This window comes from Akebia trifoliata, chromosome 1 (genome assembly GCF_017979445.1).
Source record: "Akebia trifoliata isolate Shusen 1 chromosome 1, ASM1797944v1, whole genome shotgun sequence".
Classification (NCBI taxonomy): Eukaryota; Viridiplantae; Streptophyta; class Magnoliopsida; order Ranunculales; family Lardizabalaceae; genus Akebia; species Akebia trifoliata.
Genome location: NC_141375.1, coordinates 28,328,793 through 28,350,258, shown reverse-complemented (window position 1 = coordinate 28,350,258; position 21,466 = coordinate 28,328,793). Strand labels below are relative to the sequence as shown.

Below are 21,466 nucleotides of genomic sequence, written 5' to 3'. Positions count from 1 at the left end.
CACTTTTCCATAATAAAAAAAATGTATTTTGAAGAAATCGTGTCTCACAAGACATACAAATCTACGATTCTCAAACTTGTTAACGTCATGGAGTCATTTGAGTATGCTGCTTGTCTGAGCCATATTATCAACAACAGTCTTAAAATTATTGTGGGGATGAGTTACTTGGGATCCAAGAGGATTGAGTGGGCGGAATATCCTGATGAGTCAATTGGATTTGATGTTAGTGATATAAAATAAACAAAGGTTTTTTCAACTATCCAGTAATCTTTCGTATAATAAAATAATAATTATTATTTAAATTAATAAAAACAATTTAACCACTTTTAAGTTTTAACTGACTGATTAGTCTGAGACGCTATGACTCGAACGCGTCAACTCGGTTTCTGTGGATGATTGAGAAGAGAACATATACCGGGTTGTGCTTGGTGACTCTATTATTGTGATTAAAGACCGAGTGCTTGGTTCAGATTTGGAATTGGGTTCTATTACAAACATCGTGGGCCCACTTTTAGATGGCTACTTTTTAGGTGAAATAAGCATTGCTTCCTAAACCAATGAGAAACCTTGCAGATGACACGTTGGCAAAGACGATGATGTCGTGAACTGTAGACATTGGGTCTTTGAATGCTCTGATATCCCCAAGACAATAAAAGCACAACTTTGCACACTCACTGGGCCCACCCTATCCGTGAGCTTTTCGCTGCATTTGGGGTGGATCACATAAAAAAAATATGAATAATGATTGTCTACAATTTTTTTTTTATCGGCATATTGTTTGTCTACATTGGGGTGCGTTCCAAATTTAAGAAAATTATAACTATAAATTCTGTCATATTCTGGTAAATGTTAGAAGTAAGAAATAGACATAAGCGACTCCTCCTCCTGATTATGATTTTTGTAGAAAGCCAAAAATTTGAGATGTTATCATACCAAAATATATAATCAGAATCAGAAGCAGTTTAGAGGGTCTGAGTGTGAAAAGCACCCCTCTAATGCATTCCCCAACACTACCATTTGTTTTTTAAATCTAGAAATGTAAACTCGTCTTATGATGTTACTTGATTTACAATTCTGATTTGAGGAATTACTTTTTATACTTTGAACAAAATGTAACATTGGATTTTAGAATCAGATTTAGAGAGAATAATGAGATTCTAAAATCTATACCAAACAAACACCCCCCCAACTTAAGGAGTAATGAATAAATTGAATCTAAAACATTCACAAAAGATAAGCTCCCAAAGATACGTGGTGCTATTTAACATTCTCTCCCCAATTTCATAAATTCTCCACATTCATTCAACCTTTCATATATTGTGGAAGGATAAAATTGTCTCTTATTCGGATCTTTCATCCACATTATCAATACTTATCCCGAGGTAGACATATGGTATCATTTAAAGATTACTCTATCTTAATAAAAAGGAATATCAATTTAAGAGGATTCTTTCCCTATTTATGTAATTATTAATTTAGGTAATAAGTAATATGATCAATTATAATTTAATTAGGGTTACAATTCTTTTTAGGATTTTTCTATTTAAAAGACCTTAAGGTCATTGTAAAAAAAGGGGAAAGAGTGTACAGGAAAAGGGAAAAACATATGGGAGATAAGAAGGCCATGTAACTGTGTGATTTATAGTGAAATGACTCCCCAAACCCGTGGTTATAGGCATGTTTGCCAATCACATAAAAAATCATTATCTTTTTTATTTTCCATATCTTTTTATTATTTTGTGGATTGAATAACGAAATCATGATGGAAATCGATTTACCACAAAATTGACCTCCACACATAAAATTGTACAAAATCATGCAGGAGTAACATTGTGGGGGACATTTCTGACATGGAAGTGTGTAGGAACCATAGATGCTTTTCGTCAAGTTACTTTAGCATTATCCAATTGTAAACAATGGAAACATTAGTTCAAATCCTTTACAAATAAAAAAGTTTTAATGAGCAACATAGTGACACAAGTAAAAAAATACATGTAAATCTAGAAAAATCAATCTAAGAACAAAAAAGAATAAAGTAAATCAAGAAGCACTTACACACATGTAAATCAAGAAAACATAATTAAGGTTTTAGATAATACTAATGAAATTACAAAATACTTTTGGAAATTTTCTCTTTTAGGCCTCCATCCTTGAACCGTCCCCTTCCAAGTAATGGATCACTAGTCCTCTTGAAACCCTCTAATGAGTTCAATGCCAAGCTTGACCGATGAAAGATTGTGAAATGATGAACAATAATCCTTGTTGACCAATACCATCACCCTTGATAAACAAAATCTTTTAAAGAGTTAAAAAGTTAACTATTTAGGTTTTTTTTTTTTTTTTTAATATTTAACATTAAAAAAAAAAATTCTTACTTTCTAAAAAGTATTTTTTCCCAAAACTACTTTCTCCCATAATTATTTCCTACTTTGTATCCAAATGGGTAGCGTCACAACTTTAACTTTTACGAAGTCGAGTCAATTAGGATTGGATATGCTGAAACTCAATCCCAATCCCAATGGGCTCAAGAAATTTTGACTTGATTTTTGAGTTTGAAAAAAATATAAAATTTTGCACCTTCGACCCATTTAAAGTTACAAGTTATTTTTCATTAAAAAAAAAAAGGGGGGTCCAATCTTCATCTTAATTGAAAAACTGAGAGAGATGAAAGTAAACCTACAAATTTATAACTCTCAAGGGTGGGTAAGATGGCCAAAGTCACACTTTAGGATGTAGAGGTCTTGAGATTGAACCCCTTCTTAGGGAGCACCCTCAGGAATTTATCCTAAAAATTACCTAATGTGTATGGGGGAAGGGGTTGTATGTGCCTTGAGGATTAGACCCCCAAGAGCTCTAAGACCCCCAAGAGACCCTCGATTCAAAAAAAACAAACAAATAAACTATGTCATAATAAATTTTATTTATTTACAAAATGGAGCAACCACTTGCGGATCACAAATCACTCCTTAAACTCCAATCTTAATAATACCTTTTTTTTAATTATTATTATAACATTCTTACTAGTCCACATCTCTCTCTCTCTCTCTCTCTCTCTCCAAGGAAGAATAAAACAATGACATTGTGCAACTTTAGAACGAGTTGCAACCTTTACAAAATCATTTACTTTAGGCCGATCTGCATTGGGATATTGTTTGGCCCTAAGCCCAAGCCAAATTTAATGTACGGATTTTATTGAATGGACTAATTATTGGCACACCACCCACTACCAATTCCACTTCATTACTTAAAAATTTCCTTTTTGGATGATTGCACTCAAAATAAAAATATTATTTTATTTTTATTTTTATTCTTCTTCAATCATGTTCACATAAATTATTGTTGATTCAATAATTTTTATAAAAAAATATTTGATATTATAATAAGCATGTTTACAATTTAAAGAAGTAGAGAAGAGTAAAATCTTAAATGAAGTGCAATTAGTAAATTAAAATAGAGGTTATTAAAAAAGAACAACTACTTAGTGGTGCAACTAGAACACCCACCACCCAACAAAAAAACATTTTTTTAAGCCCCAAGGGATTTGATATGATGGATGGAGGGTTACTTTGGTCATTTTATCTTGGTCTCTGATATAAGGCTATGTAGAAAGGGCATGCCCTCGAAATCATAAAACACCAAGGGTATCTCAAATGTTTAATAAATATAGGAAGTGATATGTCAAAATTACCCTCTCACATAATTTTATCCCTAGCAACGAATTGTTTATGAGTTCAATGTATCAATATGGGGCGAATTGGAGGGCAATTTAGTGATTTTGAGAATAAATGTATAGTGTCCACCTGGCACCTACTCCTAGATAAGTTAATAAATCGTCAGGGATGAATTAGAAAATTTGGGAATTCTAAGTGCCCATTTTATAATAAATAAAAACAAAATCTACTCCAACTCCCCAAACAACTACACCAGAATTGAAACAAAACCACCGTTAAAACCAGAAACCCATCGAGAAATTAAAAGGAAAAAAAATTAATTTGAGAAAAGCGATGATAATGTGGTGAAACGGACTACCAGTTTAACGTACTACGCATGCACTGGACCTTGAATAACTACGGACGGAGTTGGAGGGGTGTTATACACCGGCGCCGGAGAGGCCGTCGTAGTCGCCGGAGGAGCCGGAGATGCCGTTGTAGTTGCCGGAGTCGCCGGAATGGGATCAGAAAAAACGGGAGGGTTGCAGGCGTCGCCGGAACACTTGTGGTTCTTCTGAAGCCCGTGTCGGAAAACTCCAAAGCCCAAAACAAGGCCCACTACCACTAGAACTGCAATGGCGAAGATAAATATCTTTGTAGCTTTTCCCACATAACACATTTTCTTGACTTGTACCGAGAAATCGAAGATCAAAGCTGGTTTTGTAGTTTGGTGGGTTTATTAGGTGAGAATGAGATGGGTTTGGGTTCTTTTTCTTCTTCTTCTGGTCATGGTTTTGAATCCAAAGGAGAAGAAGAAGATTAAGTTACAGACACAGTCGAGGGTGAGTGAGTGGGTGGTTTGGTTGGTTTCTTTTTTTTTTTTTTGTTTTTTAGGGTTAAAAAAAAGAGAGGGTTTGCTGATCACGTGAAGCCAATTAAGGACAAAGGTAAAAGAAGAATTTTGCCAGATCAAGGTTTTTTTTTTGACTTGTATTTTTGATGCAGAGATGCCACCCCTTTATTTTACTAAAATTACATGGTAGCCACCGAGTGGGACCATAATTTTAGAACTCGACCGAGTCTCGATGGAATTTTGAGGTGACTCGGCGTGCAACATTATATGTATGGGGAATCCAAATGCCCCAATAAAATATTGGAAGCTAGGCTAACATTACCCAATATAAATATAAATACATGTGGGTATGTATGTATTTTGATAAGTTTGACTCAACTTAATAAGCATCTTTGTCTAATCGAATTTTACAACATTGGTGTGGATTATGCTTTCAAATTAAGGGTATGAATGATTGCATATGTAAAATTGGTAAAAAAATATCTTTTTGCTGAAAAATACAATTTTTAAAAGTATGATTGTAGATTTTTCTCGGAAAAATGAATTCTGGTTAAATTCAATTTTTTTTTACCTTTTTTCAGAAAAATGATTCTCCACCCGCCACTACCTAAGAAAATGATTTTTCCGACTTCCAAATGTCTCACAAGTCACGATTACTCCCACTCCAACTTCCAACTTCCAAAAGTAAAATAAATTAATACTTTTTTTAATATTACGTGGAATTTATTCTTTTCTAGGGAGTTCATTTTCTCATAACCATATTTCCAAAGATTTATATTCTCTTGAAAAACGAATTATGAGAGTATAACTTTAACATGGGAGATGAAATAGTTGGATTGTTCCGATGGTTGTCACTCGTGACCTTGGGTACATGAGTCCATTTGCTACAAATATGGACCTAATCAATGGTTTTTGCTACAATCTTGTAAATGAAATATGTAATCAATAATATATTTTAATCATAAGATTGATACTTATTTCTGTTTAAAATTTGTATAAAATCTTTAGAGAATTGGTTTTCATGACAAACAATAATGATTACTCAAACAAATGTTTAAAAAAAATCAAGCCCATGTGATTCGTTTGTTTAAAATATGCTTATTTTTACCATAAATTGCTATTATTTATTTTTTTTAAACAAAAATTGTGTACCACACTCTATATAAAATTTTGAGAGCTTCTATTAGCTCAACGTTTACATATAATACACTAATCTACACAAGTAATCCTTTAATCTCCTAGGATTGATGTGTTGTAAGCAAAATTTGGTGTGCCAATAGAATCTCTCAAAAAAAAAAATTATGTTGCCTTATATAATACATCAATGACATAAACATTTAAGTAAATGTTAGTGTGCCATAGAATCTCTCTATAAATAAAAAATAAAAAAATTACGTCCAAATACTTCAACATGTGTGCGTAAAATCCCTGCAACGACTTTAGCTGCAACAACATCTGGATTTTCAACCTTCTTAAATTCTATAAGAACGATAATGCTCAAAGATCCTCTATTCCTCTTACTATATTTATCATTTTTCTAGTTTTTCTTTTCTTTTTGTAGATTCTTCAAAGAAATGGAGCCAATGAACATTGAGTTCAGGTTGGTCTACGTGCACATTAACATTCTCGGCCTCCAATCCTAGATGGATTGATTTTCTTTTTTTGCTCTAAAAAAATGGATTATTTTTTATTTTTATGAGTAAGCTGGACTTTAATGGAACCCACAACCTTAAAGTGGCTTTGCAATGTGTCAAAGCAACTGAGCTATGGCCTATGGGTCCAACTTCTAAACCCAAATAAAATCATCTGAGCTATGAGTCTAATATCTAAGCCCAAATTAAAAAAAAGTATTATTATTATAATGCATTAGTAATTGGTATGCCAAGTTTTAAAAGTACACTGATACCATTTTATTAGGATTTGATATTTGATATCATCACCGAAAGACTTTACCAGTTAAATTGGCTGGCATAAAAGAAAAAAAAAATATTAGTTTGATCGCATTGATGACAACTTCAAGCCTATATGGGGAAAAAAAAATTGCTCACAGAAATCTAGGATCCACCAATCACATGTACCCATCTGTATTGAATGGCATTTGTAATTTACAAAACTACCCTTTTATACTCGATGCGGCAAGTATTAAGGAGTTTGTGAGCACTGTGAGTTTCGAAACTCAGAATTTTGGGTGATGTGTTTCTATGATGTTGGGAAAGAGATGGAGGTAAAAGTGGAAAAAAAACAAAAAAAAAACAAAATGAAGGGCGTCACAATGAAAAACAAAGAATGGTTATCCCAAGTCCCTACCCAACGACACCAATTTAATTTCATGATCATTTGCTTAAAATGTTCTTTAAAAAAAATTGTCCTACCAAAAATACTCTAAAATGCTTGTTTTCAAGGTGTTTTAAATACATCTTAACATGTGCAGTTACAGACTTACAGTACGCGTTAACAAAATCCCTTTATAAAAAAGGACTTTTGTAGCCACTAGGTTGAGGTTCTCCTTCGAAGAGACAGGATTGGCCTTCTAAGGAGTAGCACAACATTCTCTAGGGATACTTGGGAATATGTAGCATCTCAACCATTTGTGTGGTGGAGAGCCTCGAGATTTGTATAACCTTCTTAGGGGTAAATACAATTTTCTTGACAATCAGTAGCATCTCAACCCATCTCTATTTGATAGAGGTTAGTATTAGCAATCCAGCACCACAGCCTCTGGATTTCATGGAAAAACTCAGATTCGAAAAAAAAAAATCTTTTTTGGATTTGACTTAAGGTGTTGAAAATGGATACCGAACTCCAAAATTTAAAATTATAATTCAACACTGAAAATAACATTTTAAGATTATTTTTACCCATCCAGATTTCTTTTTTTTTTTTTTTTTTTTCTGAAAGTTCTTCAAATTTTGTCCTCTATATATATCACTATGGCCTTTGATCATGTTTTTGGATGTCACGAGGAGGTGCAACCAGGCAACTTTCCTTGGTGAGGAAAGTGTTTTCTTTTTCTTTTCAAGCCGTGCTTAGGGCTTTCAAGGACCAGGCTGGGCCAAGTTTTTAAAAGCTAAAAAACTTGGCCCGATACAATCCATCTAGATAGCGGGTTAGGCTTAATAAATAAAACCTAAGTCCAAGCCCAGTCCACTTAGTGGGCCGGGTCAACCCCATTAATTTTTTTTTTTGGTTGTTGTATCAATAGCATAAAAAAATTATTATGTAATATATTTTAACATAGTAAGCGGGCTGGGCCGCCCAACGGGCCTACATTAAAAACCCAAAACTGGCTCTATAATAAAACGGGCTTAGCCCTGATCGATAACTAAATGGACTAAATTACTAAACTCAAACCCAGTGGATAGCGGCCAGGTCATATCGGGCCAACCCTAGCTGTGTGACACTGCTTTCAGCAATGTGTTTGCACAGAACCATCGATTTTCCTCCATTGTACAACACTCAAATCTCGAGGAAAAGCATCTTTGATTTTATGCACACAGTGCTGGCGCAAGCGTTATTTTCAAAGTCAGTTTAGCATTTTCCTTTCTTAGTAGTCATGCAATATAAATAGACCCTGTGGCAATAAAAGGGTAAAATAAAAAAAACAATAAAGTTGAAAGGGTAAGTGGGAAAAAATATTAATATAATAAAGTTGCGGGGGGTCATTATTGAAAAGGGTTTGAAGAGCAGAGATAATAAACTTGAAAAGAGATTATTGAAAAAGGGTCAGGTTCAAGGGCCATATGAAAAAACATATAAGAAAACTTTCGTTTTTCAAAATAAGGGTTAGAGGTTTTGGATTGAGCTGATTTTTTGCAAGGATGGTCACTATGATGAGAAGATCATCCTCACAAAAAATCAGCTCAATCAGAAACTTCTAAATCCATCAAAAGTGATTTACAAATTAGTGATAAAAATTGATAAAAAATCGACGGTCCACATTCTAAATCACTTTTAATGGGGTTAGAAGTTTCAGATTGGGCTGATTTTTTTTTTTTGAATGATCTTCCCATCATAGAGATCATCCTCACAAAAAATCAGCTCAATCCAAAATTTCTAACCCATATTTTAAAATTTTATTTACCGTCGAAAGTTTTCTTATATGTTTTCTCATATGGCCCTTGAACCTGACCCATTGAAAAATAATATAAAAGTAAAAGAGAATAAAGTTAAAGTTTTCATCTCCCACTCAAGTTAAATCTCAACTTGTGGATGTTGGGATAGAGGGAGTGGGATCGGCTATTGTGTTTTATTATATAAATGTAGGCAAAGGAGTTACTTTAGAACCCTACATCTGCAATAATTATGTGGCGTTGGTACGCTTCTTTTGTCGGTTCTCAGGTGTCATTTCTTGTGGCCCTTCTTTTGAAGTTCATGCTATAAACATGGCCAATATGCACTAAAAGCACCGTGGTGCTAATGATGTGAAAAGTTAAATCCGCAATTCACCCCAAATCAAGGGTCCTACATCATCGTCAAATGCAAATTTAATTTAGAGGTAGAACGCACTAAATAAGCAATCCGAACTTAATTTAAAATACCCTTTATACCAAAGCAAAGTAATGGGTGCCAAGAGTATAATGTTAGATATCTTTTTAATGTATCACATGACACATATATGACTTCTAGTCTTTTATTAAAAGAAGTTACTGATCTAATCTCTAGAATAGTAGTTGATAACAGTTAGAGAAATAGTTTTCTATTTTACTTATTACTTTGATGAAAAATGGATTAGCAGTTACAAAACTAAATCAGCAGTTACTAAATAAAATAGGTAATCTCTTTACCCATTTTAAGAGGTATTATACAATTTTCATCATTAGTGTATGGATGCAAATTTTCTTTTAAGAGAAATAATTAAGAGAGAAAAACTTATCTCCTGAAAAAATCCATATTTACAGATCAAGAATTATTTGAAGAAATTGATATGGATTCAGGTATGTTATTTATCTGAAAATCATGATAGTTAAGTTCAGGGAATATTATTTATTTTTATTAACATGTGGTTTCAGAGTCACATGTTGAGACTTTCTTGATTTTCCATTATAATCTATTTGTTGGAATCAATTATTTGTGGAAGATTTCATATATATTTGATATGATTTAGTTTTGATTTTTTTTTTTCTTTTTCGTTATGACTATTAAAGTTTTCCGTAAAATAAAATCTCATTTTTTTTTTCTACCCAACGTGTTATCTATGGATTCTGATATATAAAGCATGATGTTATTGGCTGTTTTAATTAATTGAGCAAATCATATATTTTAGTGCATTTTCTACTCTCCATTTCCAACATGACGTTACATACCAATTTTTTATTAAATTGATAATATTGCCCATAATTTGTTCTACACTATAGAACACAACACACAAAATGTGTATCATTTATAAAATCTTAATCATATTTGGAATTTATGAGTAACATTTCTTGTATTGACATGTTATAATTATTTTCTATAGTTTATTTGAACATGAAATTTTCACATATATGAAGCTGTTTAAATGATGACATGATATGATTGATGATTAATTATTTTGCAAAGTGATTATTTCAACTCAAAATCCTATTTTGTGAAATAGCTTGGTGATCACTAAAGTGGCCCAACTAGAAAGTCATAGGTTTCAAGTTGTAGTTTGGATTTTAATACTCATATTCCAAGTATTAAGAAAATGACTTTGCAAATTTTTGAATAGATATTTATATGTATCTTTGATCATGAGAATATTTTGGCTTGGGCCAAAGGTGCATCATTTTTCTTGTAATTAATATGCTAAGATAAAATAATTAATGTGTATCCTTAATTGAGAGTTGGAATCAGATACCCAAAGATAACGGATTTATCAGATTATAGATACATTATTTTTTTTTTAATAGGTGAAAATGAATCACCATAATAGTCAAAAGTTTAATTTTGTATGTTGTAATTTTCATCCAAAAATATATTACAACAGTACTATTTATAGTTTATTGTAATTATTTCTCTAGAGATCTGTTGTCTATTCTTGATCATACTGGTAGGAGTATGTCGTACTTGATGTTGTAGTTGGTTTCGATCTGTCTTAACCTCGATAAGCTTTAAAAAAAAAAAAAACAAAAGCCAAATGATTTGGTAAAAGAACAAAAGAGGAGAAAGTTACTTGAACAAATAACAAAACAAAATTAAATAACCTCGAGTTTTTTTTCCTTTTAATGAGGTTAAGGTACTTGGCAGATTCTCTACCTGTGTAAAGATCATCTTCTTCTTCTTTTTGATAGCAAGTTGGGGCCACTTTGATTATTTCTTCTTACTTCCTGTCTTTGCTAGGTCCAACATAAATTAGAGCATATGTCCTTCAAAATCCAAATACACCCACCATTCTCAAGGGAGGATTTAGAGTGGGGGCAATGGGGGCACTTGCCCCCATAAGAATTTTCAAACCTTCTTTGGAGCAATGAATTATTGCACTTAATTGCCCCCAGCAAACAGTTTACATTGTTATGTTGCCCCCACAAAAAAAATTACAATCTTCATTTCCCTCACAAGAGAACTTCCACGCTTACATTGCCCCCACATGAGTTAAATCTTGGCTCCGCCCCTGACCATTCTTACTTACAGATAATTAATATTAAAACCTATACGAATGATTTATGTCACAATCAGAGAATTAAAATATATATATATGGGAGCAGTTCAAGGGCCATATGTAAAAACATATGAAAAAACAATGGTTTTTCAAAATATGGATTAGAGGTTTTGGATTGAGCTGATTTTTTGTAAGGATGGTCACTATGATGAGAAGATCATCCTCACAAAAAATCAGCCCAATCAGAAACGTCTAAATCCATCAGAAATGATTTACAAATTATTGACAAAAATTGACAAAAAATCGACGATCTACATTCTAAATCACTTTTAATGGGGTTAGAAGTTTCAGATTGGACAGATTTTTTTTTTCGGATGATCTTCCCATCATAGAGATCATCCTCACAAAACTTCTACCTAATATTTTAAAATTTTATTAATGTTGCATTGTTTTTACATATGTTTTTTCATATGGCCCTTGATCTTGACCCTATATATATATGGGTCACGTTCAAGGGCCAACTTTTTGACAAAACATTTTTCAAAACATGAGTTAAAAGTTTTGGAATGGGCTGATTTTTTATGAGGATGATCTCTACGGTGAGAAGATCATCCTCACCAAAAATCAGCCCATTTCAAAACTTCTAACCCATGTTTACAAGTTGAAAAATCGTGGACCGTCCATTTTTTGTAAACTATTTTCGATGGGGTTAGAAGTTTTGGAATGGGCTGATTTTTGGTGAGGATGATCTCTATGGTGAGGAGATCATCCTCACCAAAAATCAGCCCATTCCTAAACTTCTACCTCATGTTTTGAAAAATGTTTTGCCAAAACGTTGGCCCTTGAACGCCACCCTATATATATATATATAAAAGATCTTTCCATGAAAAGTACAGAAGCCACACATTTCTTTAACTCTAGATGATTCTTTCTTCTTGGGTGACTAAAATCCAACAGCTCGAAAACAACATCTCTTCTTGTTGGGTAGGAAATAACTCGGGATAGGATTCACAATGACAAGCCTCCTACATTCAAAGCTTGTTGTGTGGGAGAAGAAAATTAGGCTCCAAGTTCAACAGTTTCGACCAAAAATAACTTCTATTGATGGTGTTGAAAGCGGTACAAGAGGATTCGGGCAAGCCAAGAAGCTAGGCGATGGACATTGTGACTCATTTGGTTCTTCTGGTATCGCTAGAACTCCACAAGCTGTGGCATCTAACGTCTTTTCACCAACACTACAAGTTACGGTAAGCATTTGCAAGGAACCTTCTTCGAGATATTGTATGACAGTGTAAGTTGTGGTCCACGTTCTATGTAGGGAAAGTAAAATTCGAAAGATAAGTTCACCTGAACTTAATGGGAAATAAATATTTACAAAATGGGTAAATTGATTTCCGTTCGGATGTTTGCATGGTGTGGAAAACATGGGTGATGAAAGGGTGGGTGTACTGATTTGGACAGATAGACAATGTAGACAACATGGGTTTATGGTTGGGTAACCTTTTATTGGAAGATCATTTATATTGTGTTACTACAGAAGGGTATTATTGTCATGTTAAAAATCAAGGTGTTTTCAAAAGAGAACTTCTATTGCCACATCAGCTTTTACTTGTAAAACACCAAATAAGAAAATTAAACAAGGAAAATACTGGGTATTTACTGCGATTCTCACAAGTCTTACATGTGATGTGCAATAACCATAGATGTATTTCCTCTTGATACGAGTAAAAATCATCTGCGATTATGTATGCATGTTCAGATCAGAATTGTGAGAATCAGAGTAAATCTTATGAAACCCCAGCACAACTCATTAAACCATGCATAACAGATAAGATTAGATAAGAATAAAGGGAGACAAAGACCTTTTACCTTTTTGAGTTTTTTTTTATTAAAAAGAGATTCTATTATCAAACCAATGATTACATCACATTAATTCCGTTGAAATTAAATGATTTTACGTTGATATAGATTGGCATGTTATTTAAATATAGTTTTAAAACGGGAGCGCATTCTCTCCAATACAAGATCCCTGTAGTGGATTTTAACGGTTGAGGGATCACCACGTCACAGAGTCATATAAACCCATATGTTAAAAAATTATAGAATAAGGACTGTCCGTTTTCGAAGCCGTTCACTAGCTTAAATTTTATTTATTTATTTATTTATTTATTTATTTATTTCCTTAGATCTGATCTACCTAATGATCCTTACAGGGCTAAAGTATTAATTTTTCTTTTAAATCTCCCTCTCTCTCTCTCTCTCTCTCTCTCTCCAATTTAGGATTCATTACAGGGAACTGCAAGGAAAGTGTACGGCAAAAGGATCGGCACCCTTTTAAAACTAGCCAAGACAACTCAATTTAGTCTTATTTGACTCGTCCAAGTTTACTTGTGGTTGTCAACTTGACCAACTTGATGGACAATGGAGTCAAATTTTTCGAGTTTTAAAACTATGATTTTAAGTTGTTTTGCTTGAGAACAACATTTTGAAGTTCAAACAACATGCCATTAACCTATCATAATGACCTCAATCTCTTTGTATCATTTGGACCTCGTTTGGGAATGTTATGCATCTAGTGAAAGTGCTTCCATAAAAATCTGTTCTCTTTGAAACACTTTTTACAAGTGTCATGGATACAAAATTGATTATTCGGTGATAGTGTCTAGGATATGAGAAGGTGCCGCTTAACTAAGTGGTAAAAAGCTTGAGGAAAGTTGATCCCATGACCTAGGTTTAAATCCCGTTGAACTTCACCTTCACCACCATTAACCATTGACCTTGTGCGTGCCTACAATTTTAATAATTATATTAAAATTTTAGTGTTTTCGTATATTTAATAGGTTTGTTCTATTTTCTCCCATTTTCTTCTATGCATTCCACCTCAAAAAGTGCTTTAAGTGGGTGTGTTGGTGTAACATTGAAATTGACATCGTTTCACACATTGGTGTACATAAAATCATAAATGCTTTTCACTCGTATCTTAATGAAAGGCACACATCCATGACTGCAATGTATGAAACGATGTCAATTTCAATGTTACTTCAGCATTTTCCATCCATTTAATATTGTAGGAGCATTATGATGATATTTTAATCATTAACAAAAATAATAAAGATACACTATCATAAAAGAAACAAAATAATTAAGTCTCGTAAAATTTCCACAAACATTGATGGTGAAAAGCTTTTGCTTTTGGCTTTATGGATAAGGAAGAGCCAGAGCCACCACCAAACAAGGGTCCCAACGCTGGTTTTGTGTTTCCAGTAGAGAGGTAGGTGAGGGAATCTTTGAGTAGTGTTGGGGTGACATAAACGGAGACTCAAAGGTGAAAAAATAATGTGGTGTCATGCACATTATCGTAGATGCTTTTCCACGAGATACGAGTAAAAAGCATCTACGGTTATGGGCACGCCACCACATCATTTTTGTCACCTTTGTGTCTCCATTTGTGTCATTCAGCATTTTCCATCTTTGGGAGGTCTCATTAAAGCAAATGTAGGTGCCACAGGAAATCTAGTATTTTATTTTCTACTTCTGGCTTAATGGATAATGAAGAGCAAGAGCCACCACCAAACAAGGGTCCCAACACTGGTTTCGTGTTTCCAGTAGAGAGGTAGATAAGGGAATCTTTGATATGCTTCAGAGGTCTCATTATTAAAGCAAATGTATGTGCCACAGTAATCTAGTTTTTTTATTTAGCTATTGGACCCAGGTGGGTCCACTTTAGAGATACAGGTCTCTGTCCTGAAGATAAGGTTATCTACCTGATGATGATTGCCTCCAACTTTATAAAGCAACGTTGATTCAGCAAAAGCTTAGCATCTCCATTGCTATTCTCACAAAGAAAACCCCTAAGAGCTAAGACCATTTTCTTTCTTTCTTCAGAAAAATGCAGGCACAAAAATCACTCACTCAGAAAGAGAACATATTGGCTAATTATGTTCCTGTATTTGTCATGTTACCAGTAAGCATCATTTAAACTTACGAACATAAGCACTTAATATTTACTATATGCTAAGGTTGGTCATGAACATATATCATCAAATACTAATGTTGTCATGTTTTTTTTTTTTTCGGTTATGTAATTGGGTGTTGTGGAACAGTTGGGTGTGGTGACAGTTGATAATGTTTTCGAAAACAAAGACGAAATTAAAAAACAACTCAAGCAACTTAAAGGGGTAGATGTTGATGGGGTCATGGTGGATGTGTGGTGGGGTGTAATAGAAGCTAAGGGTCCTAAGCAATACGATTGGAGTGCTTACAGGGACTTATTCCAAGTAGTTCAAGAATGTGGGCTGAAATTACAAGTGATCATGTCGTTTCACCAATGTGGTGGAAATGTTGGAGATGTTGTTAACATCCCTTTACCTGCATGGGTCCTTGATATCGGAGAATCGAACCCTGATATTTTCTACACTAATCGGTCGGGTAACAGGAACAATGAGTATCTCACATGCGGAGTGGATAACAAACCATTCTTTGGTGGACGAACAGCCGTCGAGGTTTTGATTCATTAATACCCATTCTTTCAATGTGTTATCTTATAATTTTATCTCAATTTTAAAGGCTTAAGTTGATTTATGTAGATATATAGTGACTATATGAAGAGCTTTAGAAAGAATATGTCAGATTTCTTGGAAGCTGGTCTCATAACAGACATTGAAGTAGGGCTTGGTCCGGCTGGGGAGCTCAGATTTCCCTCTTATCCTCAAAATCAGGGATGGGTGTTTCCAGGAATTGGAGAATTTCAGGTGACAGACTCTACATGTCTAGATGACCACCACTAATTGCCTTGTTTAATGTCCTTGAGTTCTTCCAAGGCTTTAAAAACAGGATTTTTTACCAAACACATTGACCATATTTGCAGTGCTACGACAAGTATCTCAAAGCAGAATTCAAAGAGGCTGCGACACATCAAGGCCACCCCGAATGGGATTTGCCTGATGATGCTGGGACTTATAACGACACACCCGACGCCACAGGGTTCTTCAAATCCAACGGGACGTATATCACTGAGAAAGGAAAGTTCTTCCTAACATGGTATTCTAGCAAGTTACTATTCCATGGTGATCAGATTCTTGACGAAGCAAATCAAGCTTTCCGAGGCTGTAAGGTCAAATTAGCAGCTAAAGTAAGTCTCCCTGACATCACCTTCAATTTCATTCACCGCTAATTATATTAATCAATAGAACCCTGATTTATAAACAGGTGTCGGGAATCCATTGGTGGTATAAGGTCGAGAGCCACGCAGCAGAGCTTACTGCTGGATACTACAACCTGAAAGAAAGAGATGGGTATCGACCCATAGCGAGGATGCTAACAAGACACTATGGAATTTTGAATTTCACTTGCATTGAGATGAGAAACTCTGAACAAAGTGCAGAAGCTAAGAGTGCACCCGAGGACCTTGTTCAGCAGGTAAAATCTCGGGAAGTTAAAATGCTCATCCATGCACGCGTATCGAACACGATAATGTATTGGATTTATCTGTGTCACAGGTCTTCAGTGGAGGTTGGAGAGAGAAAATAGAAGTTGCAGGTGAGAATGCCCTTCCGAGATACGATCAAACAGCTTATAATGAGATTCTGAGGAATGCAAGGCCAAATGGTATCAACAAAGATGGCCCACCAAAACTGCGGATGTCTGCGATGACATATCTCAGGCTATCGGACGAACTACTTGAAAGTAAGAATTTGAAGATTTTCAAGACATTTGTGAGGAAAATGCATGCTGATCAGGTTCGACACATTAATAATAAAACAATCTGATATGTGCTTATATATTCATATTTAGATTAAATGTATAATTGGGATTTGTTAATTTCAGGATTACCATCCAGATCCAAACAAATACTACAACCCTATAGTTCCGATGGAGCGATCAAAACCAAAGATTCCGATTGAGGTTCTACTCGAGGCAACAGAACCGATGGAGCCATTCCCATTTGATCCAGCACCGGATATGAACGTTGGTGGCCCCTTGGCGAATGTTCTAGACGACGCAGCATCGAAGATTACTTCCATCTTCAAGTGAAAACTAAGGCCGGGATCAGAAAATAATTATGCTAGCCTAAGTAGTTTTGGACTCAATGAACATAAATAAAGTTGCATGAGTCGAGAGTGACATAAATGTGCCTTATCCATGTAGAAAGGTTTGAGCTATCTATGTACATTTTAAATAAGAGAGAGATATTTTCCTACTTTTTGAATGTGCAAAATAAATAATTACTCACCCATGAATATTTAAATCTATGAGCTAGGACAAAAATTTGATTATTGTATTGTAATCCACACACACTGTCCCAGCTCAGTCCAAGCAAAGATAAATCCTAAAAGAAATTTCAAATGCAAGATTATGACCGTATCACCTCACATTGTTGAGAAAAACAAGGGTAATTGAACCAAGAAATGAATCGAAACAAAACATAAAGTACACGCACAAACGCATATTTTTACTTGATTTCCTCTAGATTGAGGTATGTCCAAGTGAAAACTCACAGTTATAGATTACACTCTTTCACCCAAAAAATATAAATATATATATGGGTGGCGTTCGGAGGTCCTAAAGTGAGCCAAACATTATGGCAAACATTTTTCAAAACATGGGTTAGAAGTTTTGGAATGGGCTGATTTTTGGTGAGGATGATCTCTATGATATAGAGATCATCCTCACCAAAAATCAGCCCATTCCAAAACTTCTAACCCCATCAAAAGTGATTTACAAAAATTGGACGGTCCATGATTCTTCAACTTGTAAACTAGGGTTAGAAGTTTCAAGATGAGTTGGTTTTTTATGATAATGATCTCTTCACCGTAGAGATCATCCTCACAAAAATTGGCCCATTCCAAAGCTTCTAACCCATATTTTGAAAAATGTTTGGCACAATGTTTGGCTCTCTTTAGGGCCTCCGAACGCTCCCATTATATCTTAAGAAACCTAATTAAGATTATACATAATATTAATAAAATTACGAAAATACCTTTGGCTAAAATTTCTTATTTACCAATACCTACTTTTGTGTAATCTAAATTCAGTGTATTCTAAGAAGTTGAATCTCACACAAGCATTCCATCAAACATTTTCATATGCCATCTTTATGTAATTTTCCATATCATCCATTTATATCGAATTTTCTAACCTGAATTCTTTTCAAATATATATATATATATATATATGGGAAATGTTCAGCACCCTAAGTTTTACCACACACTTAACAAACGTTTTTTGTCCTACATGGGTTATAAGTTTTGGAATGAGCTGATTTTTGGTGAGGATGATCTCTATGATTAGAAGATCATCCTCCCCAAAAATCAGCCCATTCCGAAATGTTTAGCCCCATGTTTACACGTTGAAAAATCGTGGACCGTCCATTTTTTGTAAATCAATTTTGATGGGGTTAGAAGTTTTGGAATGAGCTGATTTTTGGTGAGGATGATCTCCTCACCATAGAGATCATCCTCACCAAAAATCAGCTCATTCCGAAACTTCTAACCCATGTAAGACAAAACGCGTTTGTTAAAGTGTGTGGTAAAACTAAGGGTGGCGAACGGGACCCTATATATATATATATATATATATATATATATATATATTATATATATATATATATTATATATATATATCGAATTTTCTAACCTGAATTCTTTTCATATATATATATATATATATATATATATTATTTACTAGTAAAGTGCACGTGTGTTACACGTGTAATACATGTATATTTTACATAAAACCATAATGGAAGAAAATATCAAATCCATTTTTTTTTTAGAAGGCATAATACTTAAATTGTATATGTAATAAAAAATGTGCAGCAATTTGCTAAAGACATCTACCTGGGCTAACTCAGTAATTTTAAATTTGGGAGTTCCGTGGTCAAGATAAAAAAAAGTTATTTTTTCACTTTTTTATTATTATAAAAAAATCTAAATTATTCCTTAGTTTAGGAAAGTTAAATAATTGATATTTTATAATTCAATTGATTGAAATTGACTTGGGCAAGTAAATAATCATAGATCGAACAATGTAACCTCTTCAAAATTTCAAAAATCACCGGACCCTTGTTAAAAAAACATAGTTTTCTAACAAAACCTAAACCTTTTTTTGTATATTATTCCAAAAAAATAAATTTGCTCCAAATTAATTTAAAATTTAATTTCAAACATGGTCCAATGTCACTGGTTTGTAGAGGATAAAATTCTAAAAACTTGGAAAAATAAAATTTAAAAGAGGTATATTTCACTATTGAAGTTTAGTTTTACATTTCGGAGTTTGGTGGCTACCCATATATATATATATGGGTCGGGTTCAAACGACACACATTGTAACACACATTGCGACAACGTGTTTTGTCTTATATGGGTAAAAATGTTTGGAATGGACTGATTTTTTGTGAGGATGATCTCTATGGTGAGGAGATCATCCTGGCAAAAAATCAGCTCATTATGAAACTTCTAGACCGTCCAATTTTTGTTGAAAAATTATAGACCATCCAATTTTTGTAAATCAATTTTGATAGGGTTAGAAGTTTTGGAATGGGATGATTTTTTGCCAGGATGATCCCCTCATCACAGAGATCATCCTCACAAAAAATCAGCCCATTCCAAACATTTTTGCCCATATAAGACAAACACGTTGTCGCAATGTGTGTCGTTTGAACCCGACCCTATATATATATATATATATAGGGGACGGTTCAGCAGCCCTAAAGTTTGCCAAGTTTGGTGCCAAACATTTTTCAAAATATGGGTTAGAAGCTTTGGGATGAGCTGATTTTTTGTGAGGATGATTTCTATATATATATATATATATATATATATATAGATAGGGTCCCGTTCAGCACCCTAAGCTTTACCACACACTTTAACAAACGTGTTTTGTCCTACATGGGTTAGAAGTTTTGGAATGGGCTGATTTTTGGTGAGGATGATCTCTATGGTGAGGAGATCATCCTCACCAAAAATCAGCTCATTTCAAAACTTCTAACCCCATCAAAATGATTTACAAAAAATGGACGGTCCACGATTTTTCAACTTGTAAACATGGGGCTAAACATTTCGGAATGGGCTGATTTTTGGGGAGGATGATCTTCTAATCATAGAGATCATCCTCACCAAAAATCAGCCCATTCCAAAACTTCTAACCCATGTAAGACAAAAAACGTTTGTTAAAGTGTGTGGTAAAACTTAGGGTGCTGAACATTTCCCTATATATATATATGTTCAGCACCCTAAGTTTTACCACACACTTTAACAAATGTTTTTTGTCTTACATGGGTTAGAAGTTTTGGAATGGGCTGATTTTTGGTGAGGATGATCTCTATGATTAGAAGATCATCCTCCCCAAAAATCAGCCCATTCCGAAATTTTAGCCCCATGTTTACAAGTTGAGAAATCGTGGACCGTCCATTTTTTTAAATCATTTTTGATGGGGTTAGAAATTTTGGAATGAGCTGTTTTGGTGAGGATGATCTCCTCACCATAGAGATCATCCTCACCAAAAATCAGCCCATTCCAAAACTTCTAACCCATATAGGACAAAACACGTTTGTTAAAGTGTGTGGTAAAACTTAGGGTGCTGAACAGGACCCATATATATATATAGGGAAATGTTCAGCACCCTAAGTTTTACCACACACTTTAACAAACGTTTTTTGTCCTACATGGGTTAGAAGTTTTGGAATGTGCTGATTTTTGGTGAGGATGATCTCTATGATTAGAAGATCATCCTCCCCAAAAATCAGCTCATTCCGAAATGTTTAACCCCATGTTTACACGTTGAAAAATCGTGGACCGTCCATTTTTTGTAAACCATTTTTGATGGAGTTAGAAGTTTTGGAATGAGCTGATTTTTGGTGAGGATGATCTCCTCACCATAGAGATCATCTTCACCAAAAATCAGCCAATTCCAAAACTTCTAACCCATGTAAGACAAAACACGTTTGTTAAAGTGTGTGGTAAAACTTAGGGTGCTGAACGGGACCCATATATATATATATATATATGGGGGGCGTTCAATGGCCAACTTTTTAGCAAACTTTTTGGCAAAACATTTTTCAAAACATGAGTTAGAGGTTTTGGAATGGGCTGATTTTTGGCAAGGATGATCTCTAAGGTGAGGAGATCATCATCACCAAAAATCAGCCCATTCCAAAACTTCTAACCCCATCAAAAATAGTTTACAAAAAATGGACGGTCCACGATTTTTCAGCTGGTAAACATGGGTTAGAAGTTTTGGAATGGGCTGATTTTTGGTGAGGATAATCTACTCACCGTAGTAGAGATCATCCTCACCAAAAATCAGCCCATTCCAAAACCTCTAACCCATGTTTTGAAAAATGTTTGCCAAAAAGTTTGCTAAAAAGTTTGCCCTTGAACGCTACCCTATATATATAGGGGGGCG

General features: G+C 34.3%; 1 protein-coding gene and 1 long non-coding RNA gene across 2 annotated transcripts; one reads left to right on the top strand and one right to left on the bottom strand.

Annotated features, from left to right (window-relative positions):
- The first annotated feature begins 14,868 nt into the window (after positions 1-14,868).
- Positions 14,869-17,261, top strand: LOC147411463 (beta-amylase-like). The gene is made up of 7 exons (XM_086448889.1): positions 14,869-15,026; positions 15,166-15,564; positions 15,649-15,813; positions 15,930-16,193; positions 16,271-16,480; positions 16,561-16,800; positions 16,889-17,261. Exons 1-7 carry the CDS (start codon positions 14,952-14,954, stop codon positions 17,093-17,095), a joined length of 1,560 nt encoding a protein of 519 aa, XP_086305015.1. The 5' UTR covers positions 14,869-14,951; the 3' UTR covers positions 17,096-17,261.
- On the bottom strand, positions 16,811-17,708 carry LOC147411462 (uncharacterized). The gene is made up of 2 exons (XR_015180138.1): positions 17,295-17,708; positions 16,811-17,085 (listed from the first exon to the last, which is right to left on the bottom strand). It is a non-coding gene; the product is annotated as an uncharacterized LOC147411462 (long non-coding RNA).
- Positions 17,709-21,466: the final 3,758 nt, after the last annotated feature.

Excerpts from the sequence above, each read along its gene's own strand:
- LOC147411463 (XM_086448889.1), top strand. The coding sequence starts at position 14,952 with ATGCAGGCACAAAAATCACTCACTCAGAAAGAGAACATATTGGCTAAT. Across the intron at positions 15,565-15,648 it reads GTGGACGAACAGCCGTCGAG|ATATATAGTGACTATATGAA; the intron begins GTTTTGATTCAT and ends TGATTTATGTAG. Across the intron at positions 16,801-16,888 it reads GGAAAATGCATGCTGATCAG|GATTACCATCCAGATCCAAA; the intron begins GTTCGACACATT and ends TGTTAATTTCAG.